The 18,461-nt window shown below is 44.9% G+C and overlaps 1 protein-coding gene across 12 annotated transcripts in view; it reads right to left on the reverse strand.

The window, feature by feature from the left end:
- Positions 1 to 18,461, reverse strand: part of NRXN2 (neurexin 2) — a gene marked incomplete at its 5' end in the record, with an annotated part of 790,596 nt that overhangs the window by 405,768 nt on the left and 366,367 nt on the right. For all 12 annotated transcript variants that reach the window (XM_056527422.1, XM_056527430.1, XM_056527429.1 and 9 more), the window contains 1 exon segment: positions 1,101 to 1,262. In XM_056527422.1, coding sequence (XP_056383397.1) covers positions 1,101 to 1,262 — 162 coding nt within the window.

Consider the following 18,461-nt stretch of genomic DNA (forward strand, 5'->3'; position numbering starts at 1 on the left):
AACTAGACATCCGGTGGAAATCTAACGGATCCCATTAAAGTCAATGGGATCCATTGTGATCCATTGTGCAACTGACTAATTCAGCTCCGTTTTGTGGCCCTGAATGGTGTTTCTGATGGAGACCTCATAGAGAGCTAAACAGTAGGGTGAACTTAGCCTCACATGTTTTGTGACACAGTTACTTAGTGTCTGGCCACTTTTCCTCCAGGTCTGACAATAGAAGGGCATGGGTTCAGTGTTAAGGGTCTATGTTTACTAAAAATGCATCATGATTCTGGGTTGAAGTAGACCAATAGACTGAACAGACTTCAGGTATGCCATATTTATCAATTAGCCACATATACTTTGATAAATCTGGTGAATTCGAAGACTGTCTAAGGCTAGGTTCACATTTGCATCAGAGGCTTTGTTCAGGGCCTCCGTCACAGAATCCAAACAATCAGTAAAAAAAAAAAAAACAGCATACAGTATGCTGTCAAATGAATAGACATCATAACGGAAACCCAACGGATTCCATTAAAGTCAATGGGGTCTGTCTGGCTCCATTGGTGTCCGGTGTGCAATAGACTGGCCAGTTCTGTTTGCCACTGCTAAACAGAATTTGTGACAACGGCCTCTGAATTGAGCCAAAGTTTTTACTGTCTAAGGGCCCATGCACACAGCAGAATTCAGATTCCATGTTCAGCAGGCGTCATCTGAATGAATCGTCACTACGACCATGCGGACAACGGAATTCCATCGAAAAAAAATGAACCTGTATATTCTTTAAGTAGATGCAAAAATTGGAATTACCACAGAGATGCAGCAGAATCCCATTGAAAACAATGGGATACTGGAATTACTCTGGGCGGAAATTCTACAGTGTGCATGGGCCCTAAGAATTAGACAGTTTAAGTAAATCTGGCCAATTGTATCTCATATTTTCTTCTGAATACTTGTAAGAGGTTTAGTACCAATAATGTCCATTCCTCTGGCTCAATGTCATGAAACACAATAGAAACAAGTGAAGTAACATACTTCTGCACAAATAAATCTGAGTTAGCATGGATTCTAGAAGCTTTGGAGTTTCACAGTAATACTTTTTTTCCAGTCATACTTACATCCTTAAGGCATCCCATAAAGTTATTACTGACAGGAGACCCTGGGAGATCCGCCGTGTTTGGACTGCCACCAATATAAAAGAAGTCATCACTCCCCAGCATGGTGTAATCCTCTTGAGTGTACCCAGTAGAAGTGAGAATCCCGTCAACTGAAATGGTGACCTGGAATTGATTTGGATGGGTGCAAGGAGGAAAGAAAGAAATAGGAAGCCAAGAGGCAGAGCGAGATAGATAAAGAGTTGGATATAATGGATAAAGAAAAGAGACAGATCCAAAGGAAGAGAGTGGGGGAGAGGGAGGGGAGGGTAAAAAGAGAAAAGTTAGGTGAAGGCAAAAAAGCTGCTGATGTCTCACCATTTTCATGTCTGTTCTGTCTCTGAGGCAAGACCAGCTCTTCACCATAGGTGGTTAGAAAGAGGGGATATCAAGAGAGATATATACAATACTGAAAGAGTTTTAGAGAATCAGAGAAAAATCCATTGGTATAGGAACATTTGGACCATGAAAAATCGGTCTCAGAGAAAGTTGAGTAAAGGGTTAAATAAAAAAACAAGGGAAGAAATGGGGAAAACGGCATAAAGAGAAGTGTATGTTTTTGTGGGGATCCGTTGTAGAGTGGGGGAGGGGGGTCCGTTGATCAGCTCCACAGAAGATATATGACGGAGGTTGCATTAATGTGACATCTAGTCTTACTTGTCCTACATGTCTGACCCATTCACCCTTGTCTTACATATTTTCTCTAAATCCCAATCTAAGCCCAATGTTAAATCCTTTTTATTTGTTTGTCTTTTTGCTATACCATATCTATCCTAAATATTTATTATATTCCTTTTCAAATTGGGATGAATTGGTTAGATATTATAAATCTTACGTCTTTAATTGTTATTAGTTATACAAAACAATTTAAGGCCTAAGTAGAAGATTTAATTTTTATTTGATTAAACGTTGTTTCAGTCCTACATAGCTACTTTTTTATGTTTTATTTCTCTTTCACGTTTTAAGGGAACCCAGCCCTGAAAGACACGCCCTACATTTTGTCATCTTTTTTTCTATTCTGAAGTTAGGTAAAGTGAAGAAATATCTGTATTATCTATGTCTTTATAATCATTGCTTTTTTACTAAATTAAATCTAAAACTAGATTTAAATTTCAAACGAAATTTATTTATTTATTTTCAAACTTTACTTATTGTATTATTGTTATGTCTCAATAGTTCACCATTGAAAAGTTGACCCAATAGACAAATGTTGTATAACATTTATAAATTTCATCATTTTATAAATTTTTGAAAACTTCCTGACAGAAAAAAAACTTTTCTTGTTGCCCATAGTAACTAATCACAGCATTTAGGGCTCTTACAGAAGTGTAGACTTGCTCGGACTGGTTGCGTTTTCATAGCTTCCACATTGATGTTGATAGAGACGTTGAAAGTTTGTATAGCCTTTGGAAGGCGTTTAAATATGGTGGCTAAAATAATTGAATTCAAAAAGGGAGTGAATCTTGTCACTGAAGGAGTTAATCAGCCAATATATTTATATATATATATATATATATATATATATATATATATATATATATATATTGTATCATTGCAGCAATACAACAAATGCCTTAGTCTGACATGACAGGGGAAGAGAGTACAGGTGCAGGGTCTTGACTGAGGTGACGGTTTGTTTCATGTCATAACAATGATTCTTCCAGCAGTGTTATTACGTGAAACGGACTGTCGCCTCAGTCACGGCCCTGCTCTTGCACTCTCTCCCCCTGCGCGTCAGTGTAAGGTATTTGTTGCATTGTTGCAATGCTACCGTAAACTTACACAAGTCCTGAAGATCCTACAGTGAGTGCCATGCCTTATTTTCTTATGATATGAAAGCTAAAATAATTGACAATTAAAAGGGTTTTCTGGGACTTTTAACTGATGGCTTTTCCTTGGAATAGGTCATCATCATGTGGGTTATTGCAGCTCGACTCCCATTGAAGTGAATTGGAGCTGAGCTGCAGTAATGCAGCATGGCCACTACACAATGTATGGAGCTGTCAGCTTCTTTCTCTGTATTTGTACAAACATATCTTTATATATTTAAAGGGGTATTCCAGGAAAAAACTTTTTTTTATATATATCAACTGGCTCCAGAAAGTTAAACATATTTGTAAATTACTTCTATTAAAAAATCTTAATCCTTTCAGTACTTATGAGCTTCTGAAGTTAAGGTTGTTCTTTTCTGTCTAAGTAATCTCTGATGACACGTGTCTCGGGAAAAGCCCAGTTTAGAAGAGGTTTGCTATGGGGATTTGCTTCTAAACTGGGCGGTTCCCGAGACACGTGTCATCAGAGAGAACTTAGACAGAAAAGAACTACCTTAACTTCAGAAGCTCATAAGTACTGAAAGGATTAAGATTTTTTAATAGAAGTAATTTACAAATCTGTTTAACTTTCTGGAGCCAGTTGATTTATATAAAAAAAATATGTTTTTTCCTGGATAACCCCTTTAAATTGCTGTTAAGGGGTTAGATTTATGAAAAGCTGTGTAGAGGAAGAGTGGTGCAGTTGCCTATAGCAACCGATTCGATTGCTTCTTTCTTTTTTCACAGGCCTTTTTTAAAAAAAAAATGAAAGAAGCAATCTGATTGGTTGCTATGGGCAACTGTCTGGGAACTCTCTTCCTCTACACAGGTTTTGATGAATCTCCCCCTATGTGTATCTAAGTGCATTATAGGTCTTTAAAAAAGTGAGGAACTTTTTGGCGCTGTTCTTAATGATAAAAAAAATAAGGATCAGTGTACGGTTTGTGGTCCTCACGAGCGGCATCAAGCGAATGCTCCAGTGGGCACAATCTATGAAAGAGATTGAAGGGATTTAAGGGGTTAAAGTATTTCGTTAACATTTTATTTATTGTATCTGAATCCATTTTTACCAGTTCCTCTATAGTCTTTGAAGGGAACCTGTCACGAACATTTGGCCTGCTAAACAGAGGTTACCAGTGTTTCTTCCGGTTTACGGCAAGGGAAGTGACCAATATTACAGGACTGCGTATGCTTATGAAAGAGGATAACTGAAGCATGCGCAGTAGGCCTTAGAACCCAGGTTGGTTCATAGGATTGGAGGTTTATGGTCTCTAATACACTGCTGGAATGTATACTCCAGCATTTCCCAACCAGTGTGCCTCTAGCTGTTGCAAAACTATGACTCCCAGCACGCCCGGACAGCCTTTGGCTGTCCGGGCATGCTGGGATTCGTAGTTTTTCAACAACTGTTGGCCATAAACCTCCAATCCTATGAACCAACCTGGGTTCTAAGGCCTACTGCGCATGCTTCAGTTATCCTCTTTCATAAGCATACGCAGTCCTGTAACATTGGTCACTTCCCTTGCCGTAAACCGGAAGAGAGGACACGAAGGTCAACCTACCTTTTTCGTTCTCTCTTCCGGTTCATCCTGGTTGACATGGACCACCTTATTTACATCGCGTGCACATTTTAAAAAAAAATTTTTTATGCAGATTCCAAAAGATATAGTGGGGAATGACTATTATTCCTTCTCTCAACTTGTCTATATGAGTGGTTTGGATGCCAAAACAGAGGTGTCAGGTTCCCTTTAAAATATTTTATTTTATAGTATACTTGCGTCATGCGGTGTACCGTAAAAATATTGTTTAAATGTATTATTATTTATTATATTTATTGATTGATTTATTTATTTGTTTACTATTTATTTTAGTTATTATTATTATTATTATTATTATTTTTAATATTATTATTATGCTACCTTTCTATTCCCAGTCATTCCTATATCCGTGATATGCTGTCAGATGTAGTTGTGTTGTCGGGCTTTATTGCGGAGACTGTCGTGCTGTAAAATGATGACCCGGGGTGACTTCTTCTTCCAGCACACCCAGCTCGTATGTGGATAGGAACCTGTTCACAGCTTTGTTTTCGTTTATGTGTTGCTTTGCAGCCACTGTTAGTAACACATGGACATGCAGTTAGCAGATAAAGTAACACTGTGCTGGTGTTTTGGTTTTAAGTAGCAGCTATGACCCCCAAAGTAACAAAACACTACTGGTAGGGATACAGTGACACATACACAACCAATTCACACCTTTTACTTCACTTCCGTCCACCTCATTCTTTCACCGCTTTTGCGCTAACATGAAAAGATAGAAACCTAATTTCTATGAACTGCGGACCTCCAGCTGTTGCAAAACTACAACTACCAGCATGCCCGGACAGCCAACGGCTGTCCGGGCATGCTGGGAGTTGTAGTTTTGCAACAGCTGGTGGTCCGCAGTTTGGAGACCTACGCTCTACAGTGCCGGTTTTGTAGGCGCAAGTGAGCTACAAAATTGTTGAGGTTTCATTCTGGGAATTGAGGATTTTTTAAATATCATTATATTGTTCTATTTTATATATATATATATATATATATATATATATATATTTATATATATACATATATATAATATACTAATGTTTCACTTACTAATTTGTGAAATGTTATGAGCCTACAATGATATGCTATCCTGTTTAAATTCAATAAAAAAAAATTTTTTTAAAATCTGTTCGGAAATTCCATTGCAGCAGGGTCCCATTTCTTTCAATGCACATGGCGGAATTTCCACAGCGGAAACATCTGCCATGGAAATCCTGCTTCGGAAATTGCCTTCTGTGGAGATGGTGAATTTTCCAGTGGGCCTTGTGTTTTCCGGGCGGACATTCAAATATTCAAATATCCTGCCATGTGAACACAGCCTTAGCCAAAGGACTTTCTACTAGCTAGTCAGCACCCTGCTCTGTGCTGGCTCCGACTTGTCCTTTTGGAGGGGATTTAGTTGGGCTAATAATCCCCAGTCATGTTTTAAGGCTCTAAATGGGGGTTCCTTTTTTTTTTTTTTTTTGGTTAGCTTTTTATACACACCCAGTGCTGTTCAGCCAATCACTGACCTCAGCTAGTTATTGGCTGAGCAGCATGGTGGCAAATTGACGACCAGTATCAGGAAGAAGAAAGTACCAGGACCGAATGCAGCAATACCGAGGCAGCGGGCAATGTAGAGCAGTATGTACTTGTTCATTCTTTTTAAGTCCAACAGCGTGTATATGTTTGTGTAAAATAAGCTTACCACTGGAGAACTCCTTTAAATGGGCACTGTCAGAACCAAAAACTTTTGATATGTTGTAAAGCATGTATAACCAATAGGTTTTGCAATTGCTTCCATTAGAAAATTTTCAGCATTTCATACTGAAAAAGCCAGTCAAACAACTGCCCCCCCCCCCTGCCTGCTTGGACACATACTAGTCCTGCTGTGTCCATGCGTCATCACCTATGTCATGGACACACTTCCTTGATTGACAGCTGTAAGTGCAGGGCTGGAGGAAAAATCCTCCCACTGTCAGCTTGTGTCCCGCTACTGTCAGTGAGGACAAGCTGGTGGAGTTGTAGTTTTGCTATTGCTAGGGGAGATGTGAATAGACAGCATACTGAGGGAGGGGGCGGAGACCTGCACAGTGAGGCCACGCCCCCTCCCTTTGAGAGACATTCAGACTAGTGAGCTAAATTAAAAGTGTAATAAAAAAAATAAAGGTGCTAGATAAAAATTAGATGTACATGGTCAGGATTAGGTACTGAGTGATATATAAAAAAAAATGTTTTGTTGGATCTGATGGGTACGCTTTAAAGGAGTTGGGCCTTAAAAGGGTATTCCAGGAACAAACTTATATATATATATATATATATATATATATATAGATAGATAGATAGATAGATAGATAGATATAGATATATCAGCTGGTTCCAGAAAGTTAAACAGATTTGTAAATTACTTCTATTAAAAAATCTTAATCCTTCCAGTAGTTATCAGCTGCTGAAGTTGAGTCTTTTCTGTCTGACCACATTGCTCTCTGCTGACACCTCTGCTTGTCTCAAGAACTGTCCAGAATAGGAGCAAATCCCCATAGCAAACCTCTAATGCTTCGGACAATTCCTGAGACAAGCAGAGGTGTCAGCAGAGAGCACTGTTGTCAGAAAGAAAAGAACAACTCAACTTCAGCAGCTGATAACTACTGGAAGGATTAAGAATTTTTTTAATAGAAGTGTTACGCCGAGCGCTCCGGGTCCCCGCTCCTCCCCGGAGCGCTCGCTTCACTCTCTCCGCTGCAGCGCTCCGGTCACGTCCTCTGACCCGGGGCGCTGCGATCCCGCTGCCAGCCGGGATGCGATTCGCGATGCGGGTAGCGCCCGCTCGCGATGCGCACCCCGGCTCCCCTACCTGACTCGCTCCCCGTCTGTTCTGTCCCGGCGCGCGCGGCCCCGCTCCCTAGGGCGCGCGCGCGCCGGGTCTCTGCGATTTAAAGGGCCACTGCGCCGCTGATTGGCGCAGTGGTTCCAATTAGGGTAATCACCTGTGCACTTCCCTATATTACCTCACTTCCCTTGCACTCCCTTGCCGGATCTTGTTGCCTTAGTGCCAGTGAAAGCGTTCCTTGTGTGTTCCTTGCCTGTGTTTCCAGACCTTCTGCCGTTTCCCCTGACTACGATCCTTGCTGCCTGCCCCGACCTTCTGCTACGTCCGACCTTGCTTCTGCCTACTCCCTTGTACCGCGCCTATCTTCAGCAGCCAGAGAGGTGAGCCGTTGCTAGTGGATACGACCTGGTCACTACCGCCGCAGCAAGACCATCCCGCTTTGCGGCGGGCTCTGGTGAAAACCAGTAGTGGCTTAGAACCGGTCCACTAGCACGGTCCACGCCAATCCCTCTCTGGCACAGAGGATCCACTACCTGCCAGCCGGCATCGTGACAGTAGATCCGGCCATGGATCCCGCTGAAGTTCCTCTGCCAGTTGTCGCTGACCTCACCACGGTGGTCGCCCAGCAGTCACAACAGATAGCGCAACAAGGCCAACAGCTGTCTCAACTGACCGTTATGCTACAACAGTTACTACCACAGCTTCAGCAGTCATCTCCTCCGCCAGCTCCTGCACCTCCTCCGCAGCGAGTGGCCGCTCCTGGGATACGCTTATCCTTGCCGGATAAATTTGATGGGGACTCTAAGTTTTGCCGTGGCTTTCTTTCCCAATGTTCCCTGCATCTGGAGATGATGTCGGACCTGTTTCCCACTGAAAGGTCTAAGGTGGCTTTCGTAGTCAGTCTTCTGTCCGGAAAAGCCCTGTCATGGGCCACACCGCTCTGGGACCGCAATGACCCCGTCACTGCCTCTGTACACTCCTTCTTCTCGGAAATCCGAAGTGTCTTTGAGGAACCTGCCCGAGCCTCTTCTGCTGAGACTGCCCTGTTGAACCTGGTCCAGGGTAATTCTTCCGTTGGCGAGTATGCCGTACAATTCCGTACGCTTGCTTCAGAATTGTCCTGGAATAATGAGGCCCTCTGCGCGACCTTCAAAAAAGGCCTATCCAGCAACATTAAAGATGTTCTGGCCGCACGAGAAATCCCTGCTAATCTACATGAACTCATTCACCTAGCCACTCGCATTGACATGCGTTTTTCTGAAAGGCGCCAGGAACTCCGCCAAGATATGGACTCTGTTCGCACGAGGCGTTTCGTCTCCTCGGCTCCTCTCTCCTCTGGTCCCCTGCAATCTGTTCCTGTGCCTCCCGCCGTGGAGGTTATGCAGGTCGACCGGTCTCGCCTGACACCTCAAGAGAGGACACGACGCCGTATGGAGAACCTCTGCCTGTACTGTGCTAGTACCGAACACTTCCTGAGGGATTGTCCTATCCGTCCTCCCCGCCTGGAAAGACGTACGCTGACTCCGCACAAAGGTGAGACAGTCCTTGATGTCTACTCTGCTTCTCCACGTCTTACTGTGCCTGTGCGGATGTCTGCCTCTGCCTTCTCCTTCCCTGCTGTGGCCTTCTTGGACTCTGGATCTGCAGGAAATTTTATTTTGGCCTCTCTCGTCAACAGGTTCAACATCCCGGTGACCAGTCTCGCCAGACCCCTCTACATCAATTGTGTAAATAATGAAAGATTGGACTGTACCATACGTTTCCGCACGGAGCCCCTTCTTATGAGCATCGGATCTCATCATGAGAGGATTGAACTTTTGGTCCTCCCCAATTGCACCTCGGAAATTCTCCTTGGACTTCCCTGGCTTCAACTTCATTCCCCTACCCTGGATTGGTCCACTGGGGAGATCAAGAGTTGGGGGTCCTCTTGTTCCAAGAACTGTCTAAAACCGGTTCCCAGTAACCCTTGCCGTAACTCTGTGGTTCCTCCAGTAACCGGTCTCCCTAAGGCCTATATGGACTTCGCGGATGTTTTCTGCAAAAAACAAGCTGAGACACTACCTCCTCACAGGCCTTATGATTGCCCTATCGACCTCCTCCCGGGCACTACTCCACCCCGGGGCAGAATTTATCCTCTCTCTGCCCCAGAGACTCTTGCCATGTCCGAATACGTCCAGGAGAATCTAAAGAAGGGCTTTATCCGTAAATCCTCCTCTCCTGCCGGAGCCGGATTTTTCTTTGTGTCCAAAAAAGATGGCTCCCTACGTCCTTGCATTGACTACCGCGGTCTTAATAAAATCACGGTTAAGAACCGCTACCCCTTACCCCTCATCTCTGAACTCTTTGATCGCCTCCAAGGTGCCCACATCTTCACTAAATTGGACTTAAGAGGCGCCTATAACCTCATCCGCATCAGAGAGGGGGACGAGTGGAAAACGGCATTTAACACCAGAGATGGACACTTTGAGTATCTGGTCATGCCCTTTGGACTGTGCAACGCCCCTGCCGTCTTCCAAGACTTTGTCAATGAAATTTTTCGTGATCTGTTATACTCCTGTGTTGTTGTATATCTGGACGATATCCTAATTTTTTCTGCCAATCTAGAAGAACACCGCCAGCATGTCCGTATGGTTCTTCAGAGACTTCGTGACAACCAACTCTATGCCAAAATTGAGAAATGTCTGTTTGAATGCCAATCTCTTCCTTTTCTAGGATATTTGGTCTCTGGCCAGGGACTACAGATGGATCCAGACAAACTCTCTGCCGTCTTAGATTGGCCACGCCCCTCCGGACTCCGTGCTATCCAACGCTTTTTGGGGTTCGCCAATTATTACAGGCAATTTATTCCACATTTTTCTACCATTGTGGCTCCTATCGTGGCTTTAACCAAAAAAAGTGCTGATCCCAAGTCCTGGCCTCCTCAAGCAGAAGACGCCTTTAAACGACTCAAGTCTGCCTTTTCTTCGGCTCCCGTCCTCTCCAGACCTGACCCTTCCAAACCCTTCCTATTGGAGGTTGATGCCTCCTCAGTGGGAGCTGGAGCTGTTCTTCTACAAAAAAATTCTTCCGGGCATGCTGTCACTTGTGGTTTTTTCTCTAGGACCTTCTCTCCAGCGGAGAGGAACTACTCCATCGGGGATCGAGAGCTTCTAGCCATTAAATTAGCACTTGAGGAATGGAGGCATCTGCTGGAGGGATCAAGTTCTCCTGTTATTATCTACACCGACCACAAGAACCTCTCCTACCTCCAGTCTGCCCAACGGCTGAATCCTCGCCAGGCCCGGTGGTCTCTGTTCTTTGCCCGATTTAATTTTGAGATTCACTTTCGTCCTGCCGATAAGAACATTAGGGCCGATGCTCTCTCTCGTTCCTCGGATGCCTCAGAAGTTGATCTCCCTCCGCAACACATCATTCCACCTGACTGCCTGATCTCCACTTCTCCTGCCTCCATCAGGCAGACTCCTCCAGGGAAGACCTTTGTTTCTCCACGCCAACGCCTCGGAATCCTCAAATGGGGTCACTCCTCCCATCTCGCAGGTCATGCGGGCATCAAGAAATCTGTGCAACTCATCTCCCGCTTCTATTGGTGGCCGACTCTGGAGACGGATGTTGGGGACTTTGTGCGAGCCTGCACTATCTGTGCCCGGGATAAGACTCCTCGCCAGAAGCCCGCTGGTTTTCTTCATCCTCTGCCTGTCCCCGAACAGCCTTGGTCTCTGATTGGTATGGATTTTATTACTGATTTACCCCCTTCCCGTGGCAACACTGTTATTTGGGTGGTCGTTGATCGATTCTCCAAAATGGCGCATTTCATCCCTCTTCCTGGTCTTCCTTCTGCGCCTCAGTTGGCTAAACAATTTTTTGTACACATTTTTCGTCTTCACGGGTTGCCTACGCAGATTGTCTCGGATAGAGGTGTCCAATTCGTGTCTAAATTCTGGAGGGCTCTCTGTAAACAACTCAAGATTAAATTAAATTTTTCCTCTGCATATCATCCCCAGTCCAATGGACAAGTAGAAAGAATTAACCAGATCTTGGGTGATTATTTGCGACATTTTGTTTCCTCCCGCCAGGATGACTGGGCAGATCTCCTTCCATGGGCCGAATTCTCGTATAACTTCAGGGTCTCTGAATCTTCCTCCAAATCCCCATTTTTCGTGGTGTACGGCCGTCACCCTCTTCCCCCCCTCCCTACCCCCTTGCCCTCTGGTCTGCCCGCTGTGGATGAAATTTCTCGTGACCTTTCCATTATATGGAGAGAGACCCAAAATTCTCTCTTACAGGCTTCTTCACGCATGAAGAGGTTCGCGGATAAGAAAAGAAGAGCTCCCCCCGTTTTTTCCCCTGGAGACAAGGTATGGCTCTCCGCTAAATATGTCCGCTTCCGTGTCCCTAGCTACAAGTTGGGACCACGCTATCTTGGTCCTTTCAAAATTTTGTGTCAAATTAATCCTGTCTCTTATAAACTTCTTCTTCCTCCTTCTCTTCGTATCCCTAATGCCTTTCACGTCTCTCTTCTCAAACCACTCATCCTCAACCGTTTTTCTCCCAAATCTGTTCCTCCCACTCCTGTTTCCGGCTCCTCGGACGTCTTCTCGGTCAAGGAAATTTTGGCTGCCAAAAAGGTCAGAGGAAAAAATTTTTTTTTAGTAGACTGGGAGGGTTGTGGTCCTGAAGAGAGATCCTGGGAACCTGAGGACAACATCCTTGACAAAAGTCTGCTCCTCAGGTTCTCAGGCTCCAAGAAGAGGGGGAGACCCAAGGGGGGGGGTACTGTTACGCCGAGCGCTCCGGGTCCCCGCTCCTCCCCGGAGCGCTCGCTTCACTCTCTCCGCTGCAGCGCTCCGGTCACGTCCTCTGACCCGGGGCGCTGCGATCCCGCTGCCAGCCGGGATGCGATTCGCGATGCGGGTAGCGCCCGCTCGCGATGCGCACCCCGGCTCCCCTACCTGACTCGCTCCCCGTCTGTTCTGTCCCGGCGCGCGCGGCCCCGCTCCCTAGGGCGCGCGCGCGCCGGGTCTCTGCGATTTAAAGGGCCACTGCGCCGCTGATTGGCGCAGTGGTTCCAATTAGGGTAATCACCTGTGCACTTCCCTATATTACCTCACTTCCCTTGCACTCCCTTGCCGGATCTTGTTGCCTTAGTGCCAGTGAAAGCGTTCCTTGTGTGTTCCTTGCCTGTGTTTCCAGACCTTCTGCCGTTTCCCCTGACTACGATCCTTGCTGCCTGCCCCGACCTTCTGCTACGTCCGACCTTGCTTCTGCCTACTCCCTTGTACCGCGCCTATCTTCAGCAGCCAGAGAGGTGAGCCGTTGCTAGTGGATACGACCTGGTCACTACCGCCGCAGCAAGACCATCCCGCTTTGCGGCGGGCTCTGGTGAAAACCAGTAGTGGCTTAGAACCGGTCCACTAGCACGGTCCACGCCAATCCCTCTCTGGCACAGAGGATCCACTACCTGCCAGCCGGCATCGTGACAAGAAGTAATTTACAAATCTGTTTTACTTTCTGGAGCCAGTTGATAAAAAAAAAAAAAAAAAGTTTTTTCCTGGAATACCCCTTTAAATTGAAGAGATGCTACTTTGTATATAAGACTAAGTTATTATTATGTTATTTAATTGAATATCAAATGTATTATTAGTCCCAGGCATTTAGTTAAAATGCCTCTTTTAGGATGAAGTACGACCAACACCTGCATGGAGTTTGTACGTTCTCCTTGTGTTTGCCTGGATTTCCTATGGACACTCCAAAAACCTATTAATAGGATGTTTTCACTCAACCACATTTTGGACGGTACTTTGCATCAGAATCTGTAAGCCAAAATTAGGAGTTTGTAGAAATACAAGAGAGCTACAGATGTCTCTTTATTATAGATGCTCTTTTGGTTTTGGCTTCTAAATACCAATGCAAGATACTGACCAAAGCACTACCATGTGAAAAGTCTCCCCAATGTGAACAACGACTGTGATAGCAACTTTAGTACAGCACTACGGAACTACAAAATATTGTAAATTGTAATAATAATAATATATTTTAACTATATATATATATATATATATATATATATATATATTGCTTAAAAAAAATATTTAAACAACACAATGTAACTCCAAGTCAATCACACTCCTGTGAAATCACACTGTCCACTCAGGAAGCAACACTGATTGACAATCAATTTCACATGCTGTTGTTCAAATGGAACAGACAACAGGTGGAAATTATGGGCAATTAGGAAGACCACCTCCCAATAAAGGACTGGTTCTGCAGGTGGTGACAACAGACCACTTCTCAGTACCTATTCTTCCTGGCTGGTGTTTTGGTCACTTTTAAATGCTGCCGGTGCTTTCACTCTAGTGGTAGCATGAGACGGAGTCTACAACCCCCACAAGTGGCTCATGTAGTGCAGCTCATCCAGGATGGAAGATCAATCCTGGCTGTGGCAAAAAGGTTTGCTCTGTCTGTCAGCATAGTGTCCAGAGCATGGAGGCGCTACCAGGAGACAGGCCAGTACATCAGGAGACGTGGAGGAGGCCGTAGGAGGGCAACAGCCCAGCAGCAGGACCACTACCTCCGCCTTTGTGCAAGGAGGAGCAGAAGAAGCACTGCCGGAACCTTGCAAAATGACCTCCAGCAGGCCACAAATGTGCATGTGTCCACTCATACGGTCAGAAATAGACTTCATGAGGATAGTATGATAGCCCGACGTCCATGTGACAGGCATGACAGAGTCTGGAGAAGCCATGGAGAAGGTTCTGCTGCCTGCAACGTCCTCCAGCATGACTAGTTTGGCGGTGGGTCAGTAATGGTGTGGGGTGGCATTTCTTTGGGGGGCTGCACAGCCCTTCATGTGCTTGCCAGAGGTAGCCTAACTGCCATTAGGTACCGAGATGAGATCCTCAGACCCCTTGTAAGACCATATGCTTGAGCGGTTGGCCCTGGGTTCCTCCTAATGCAAGACAATGCTAGACCTCATGTGGCTGGAGTGTGGCTGCAGTTCCTGCAAGAGGAAGGCATTGATGCTATGGACTGGCCCACCCATTCCCCAGACCTGAATCCGATTGAGCACATTTGGGACAGCATGTCTTGCTCCATCCACCAACTCTACGTTGCACCACAGACTGTCCAGGAGTTGGCGGATGCTTTAGTCCAGGTCTGGGAGGACATCCCTCAGGAGACCATCTGCCACCTTATCAGGAGTTTGCCCAGGCATTGTAGGGAGGTCATACGGGAACGTGGAGGCCACACACACTACTGAGCCTCATTTTGACTTGTTTTAAGGACATTACATGAAAGTTGGATCAGCCTATAGTGTGGTTTTCCACTTTGATTTTGAGTGTGACTCCATATCCAGACCTCCATGGGTTGATAAGTTTGATTTATATAACAGTTCAGTGTTGACTGACAAGCTTTAGATTGTGCTCATTCATTTATCCCTATAAGATTAATACTAGCTTTCACCTGCTATAACTCTTGGAACATATTGTACTTTAAAAACTATTGTTGGGTATATCTCCAACCGAGAACACAGAGGGAAATCTACAAGACTATTCAGAAAGAGGCCAAGCAAGTTATAAGAACTTCTAAAGCACAGGGAGAAGAAAAACTAGCTCAGTCTGTGAAAAAGGGTATAAGACATTCTTCAGATATATAAATGAAAATAGGAAATTAAAACAAGGAATAACTAAATTAAAAACAAAGGAAGGAAGGTATGTAGAAGAGAATAAAGGGCTAGCAGACTGCCTTAATGAATACTTCTGTTCAGTTTTTACAGAAGAAAAAGAAGGGAAAGGACGTCAATTAAGGAGGAAGACTAATGAATCATTTAATGCATGTGTCTTTACAGAGGAAGAGGTTCTATGTTTACTGTCTAAAGTAAAGACATAAAAGTCACAGGGGCCTGATGGGATACACCCAAAATTATTAAAAGAGGTTAGTGGTGAGCTAGCAATACCGTTATCAGATTTATTTAACCAATCACTGATAACAAGAGTCGTCCTGGAAGATAAAAAATTAGCAAATGTGCTCATTCACAAGAAAGGTAGTAGGGAGGAATCAAGCAACTATAGGCCAGTAAGTCTGACATTAATAGTGGGGAAATTAATGAAAACCCTACAAAAGGATAGGATTGTGGAACATCTAAAATCCCATGGTTTGCAAGATGAAAAACAACATGGGTTTACTTCAGGGAGATCATGTAGATTAAATCTGATTGATTTTTTTGACTGGGTGACTAAAATAATAGATGGCGAAGGGGTAGTAGACTTTGCACATCTAGATTTTAGTAAGGCTTTTGACACTGTCCCACATAGAAGACTTATCAATAAACTGCAGTCATTGAGCTTGGACTCCCATATTGTTGAGTGGATTAGACAGTGGCTGATTGACAGACAACAGAGGGTTGTAGTCAATGGAGAATATTCAGAGCAAGGTCTTGTTACCAGTGGGGACCTCAGGGATCTGTACTGGGACCAATTTTGTTTAATATCTTCATTAGTGATGTTGCAAAAGGTCTCGATGGTAAGGTATGTGTTTTTGCTGATGACACAAAAATATGTAACAGGGTTGATGTTCCTGGAGGGATACGCCAAATGGAAAAGGATTTAGGAAAACCATAGAAGAATGGTCAGAACTCTGGCCACTGAAATTTAATGTGGATAAGTTCAAGATAATGCACCTGGGGTGTAAAAACCTTTGGGCAGAATATAGAATATTTGACACAGTCCTGACCTCAGTATCTGTGGAGAGGGATTTAGGAGTAATTATTTCAGAAGACTTAAAGGTAAGAAGACAATGTAATAGAGCAGCAGGAAACTATAGCAGAATGCTTGGATGTATAGGGAGAGGTATAAGCAGTAGAAAGAGAAACGTGCTCATGCCGCTGTACAGAACACTGGTGAGACCTCAATTAGAGTATTGTGCGCAGTACTGGAGGCCGTATCTCCAGAAGGATATAGATACTCTAGAGAGAGTTCAGAGAAGATACTAAACTAGTACATGGATTGCAGGATAAAGCTTACCAGGAAAGGTTAAAGGACCTTAACATGTATAGCTTGGAAGAAAGAAGAGACAGAGGAGATATGATAGAGACTTTTAAATATATAGGCCCAGATTTATCAAAGAATGTCTACGGTAGAGCTATTTTCCCACCTTTATTTGGGTGGTGGGTTTGACTAGCCTGCATCTTATTTATCAAGAAGGTGCAGCAGGATGATGAATTTTGCGCAGCTCTGCTGTGGTGAGAAAAGCTCTACCACACACACTTTTTGCTAGACGCTTGTGAGGGAGGGAAGTAGACACTTTCCCGGGTCCTGAATTCGGCAGGTTAGGTGTTTTTACTTACTTTCACAGAGCTGCCGGGACATTTTTACTTGCATTTCAGATGCTACAATCAAATTTGATTGCGGTGTCTAAGGGGTTAAAGCCAGGCATCACCGTGATCGGTGATGTCTGGCATTAGTGATGGGTCCTGGTGGCAGATAGCCGCCAGGACTAGCCAGCTATGACCCGCGCTCAGCTCCTGAGCGAATGTCATAGAAGGGGAGTTGGACGCTGTCATCCACAAGAGGTTAAAGGTTGAATTGTGGAAGGTAGAAGTGGTTCTCACGCCTACTGGTAGAGGGTGTAGCTTTGCGCCTAAAAAAGTATCTTTGCTCACAAAATAGCGACTTTTGACAAAAGTCGCAAATGATAAATATGTGACCACTGCATGGTGAAAAAGAAAAGGTTGTACGGGTCGGCAAAAAGAGTGAAACTGTCTATATCAAAAGGCGCATAAAAGTCTCAAAATATGCTGCTTACGCCTGAACTGCGCCAAAACATAGACAAAAAAATGCTCTAAAAGCAATGATAAATCTCCACCATAAAGGGAATCAGCACGGTAAAGAAGGAGAGCATATTTAAAAGAAGAAAAACTACCACAAGAGGACACAGTTTTAAATTAGAGGGGTAAAGGTTTAAAAGTAATATCAGAAAGTATTAATTTACTGAGAGAGTAGTGGATGCATGGAATAGCCTTCCTGCAAAGATGGTCGCTGCAAATACAGTGAAGAAGTTTAAGCATGCATGGGATAGGCATAAGGCTATCCTTCATATAAGATAGAGATAAGCACAAAGCCATCCTTCATATAAGATAGGGATAGGCATAAGGCTATCCTTCATATAAGATATAGATAGGCATAAGGCTATCCTTCATATAAGATAGAGATAGTCATAAGGCTGTCCTTCATATAAGATAGTGATAGGTATTAGGCTATCCTTCATATAAGATAGAGATAGGCATAAGGCTATCCTTCATATAAGATAGAGATAGGCATAAGGCTATCCTTCATATAAGATAGAGATAGGTATTAGGCTATTGTTACGCCGAGCGCTCCGGGTTCCCGCTCCTCCCCGGAGCGCTCGCTTCACCTCCTCCGCTGCAGCGCCCCGGTCACGTCCTCTGACCCGGGGCGCTGCGATCCTGCTGCTAGCCGGGATGCGATTCGCGATGCGGGTAGCGCCCGCTCGCGATGCGCACCCCGGCTCTCCTACCTGACTCGCTCCCCGTCTGTTCTGTCCCGGCGCGCGCGGCCCCGCTCCCTAGGGCGCGCGCGCGCCGGGTCTCTGCGATTTAAAGGGCCACTGCGCCGCTGATTGGCGCAGTGGTTCCAATTAGAGTTATCACCTGTGCACTCCCTATATTACCTCACTTCCCTTGCACTCCCTTGCCGGATCTTGTTGCCTTAGTGCCAGTGAAAGCGTTCCTTGTGTGTCCCTTGCCAGTGTTTCCAGACCTTCTGCCGTTGCCCCTGACTACGATCCTTGCTGCCTGCCCCGACCTTCTGCTACGTCCGACCTTGCTTCTGCCTACTCCCTTGTACCGCGCCTATCTTCAGCAGCCAGAGAGGTGAGCCGTTGCTAGTGGATACGACCTGGTCACTACCGCCGCAGCAAGACCATCCCGCTTTGCGGCGGGCTCTGGTGAAAACCAGTAGTGGCTTAGAACCGGTCCACTAGCACGGTCCACGCCAATCCCTCTCTGGCACAGAGGGTCCACTACCTGCCAGCCGGCATCGTGACAGTAGATCCGGCCATGGATCCCGCTGAAGTTCCTCTGCCAGTTGTCGCTGACCTCACCACGGTG

The sequence above is a fragment of the Hyla sarda genome, chromosome 6 (genome assembly GCF_029499605.1).
Source record: "Hyla sarda isolate aHylSar1 chromosome 6, aHylSar1.hap1, whole genome shotgun sequence".
In the NCBI taxonomy this organism is placed as follows: Eukaryota; Metazoa; Chordata; class Amphibia; order Anura; family Hylidae; genus Hyla; species Hyla sarda.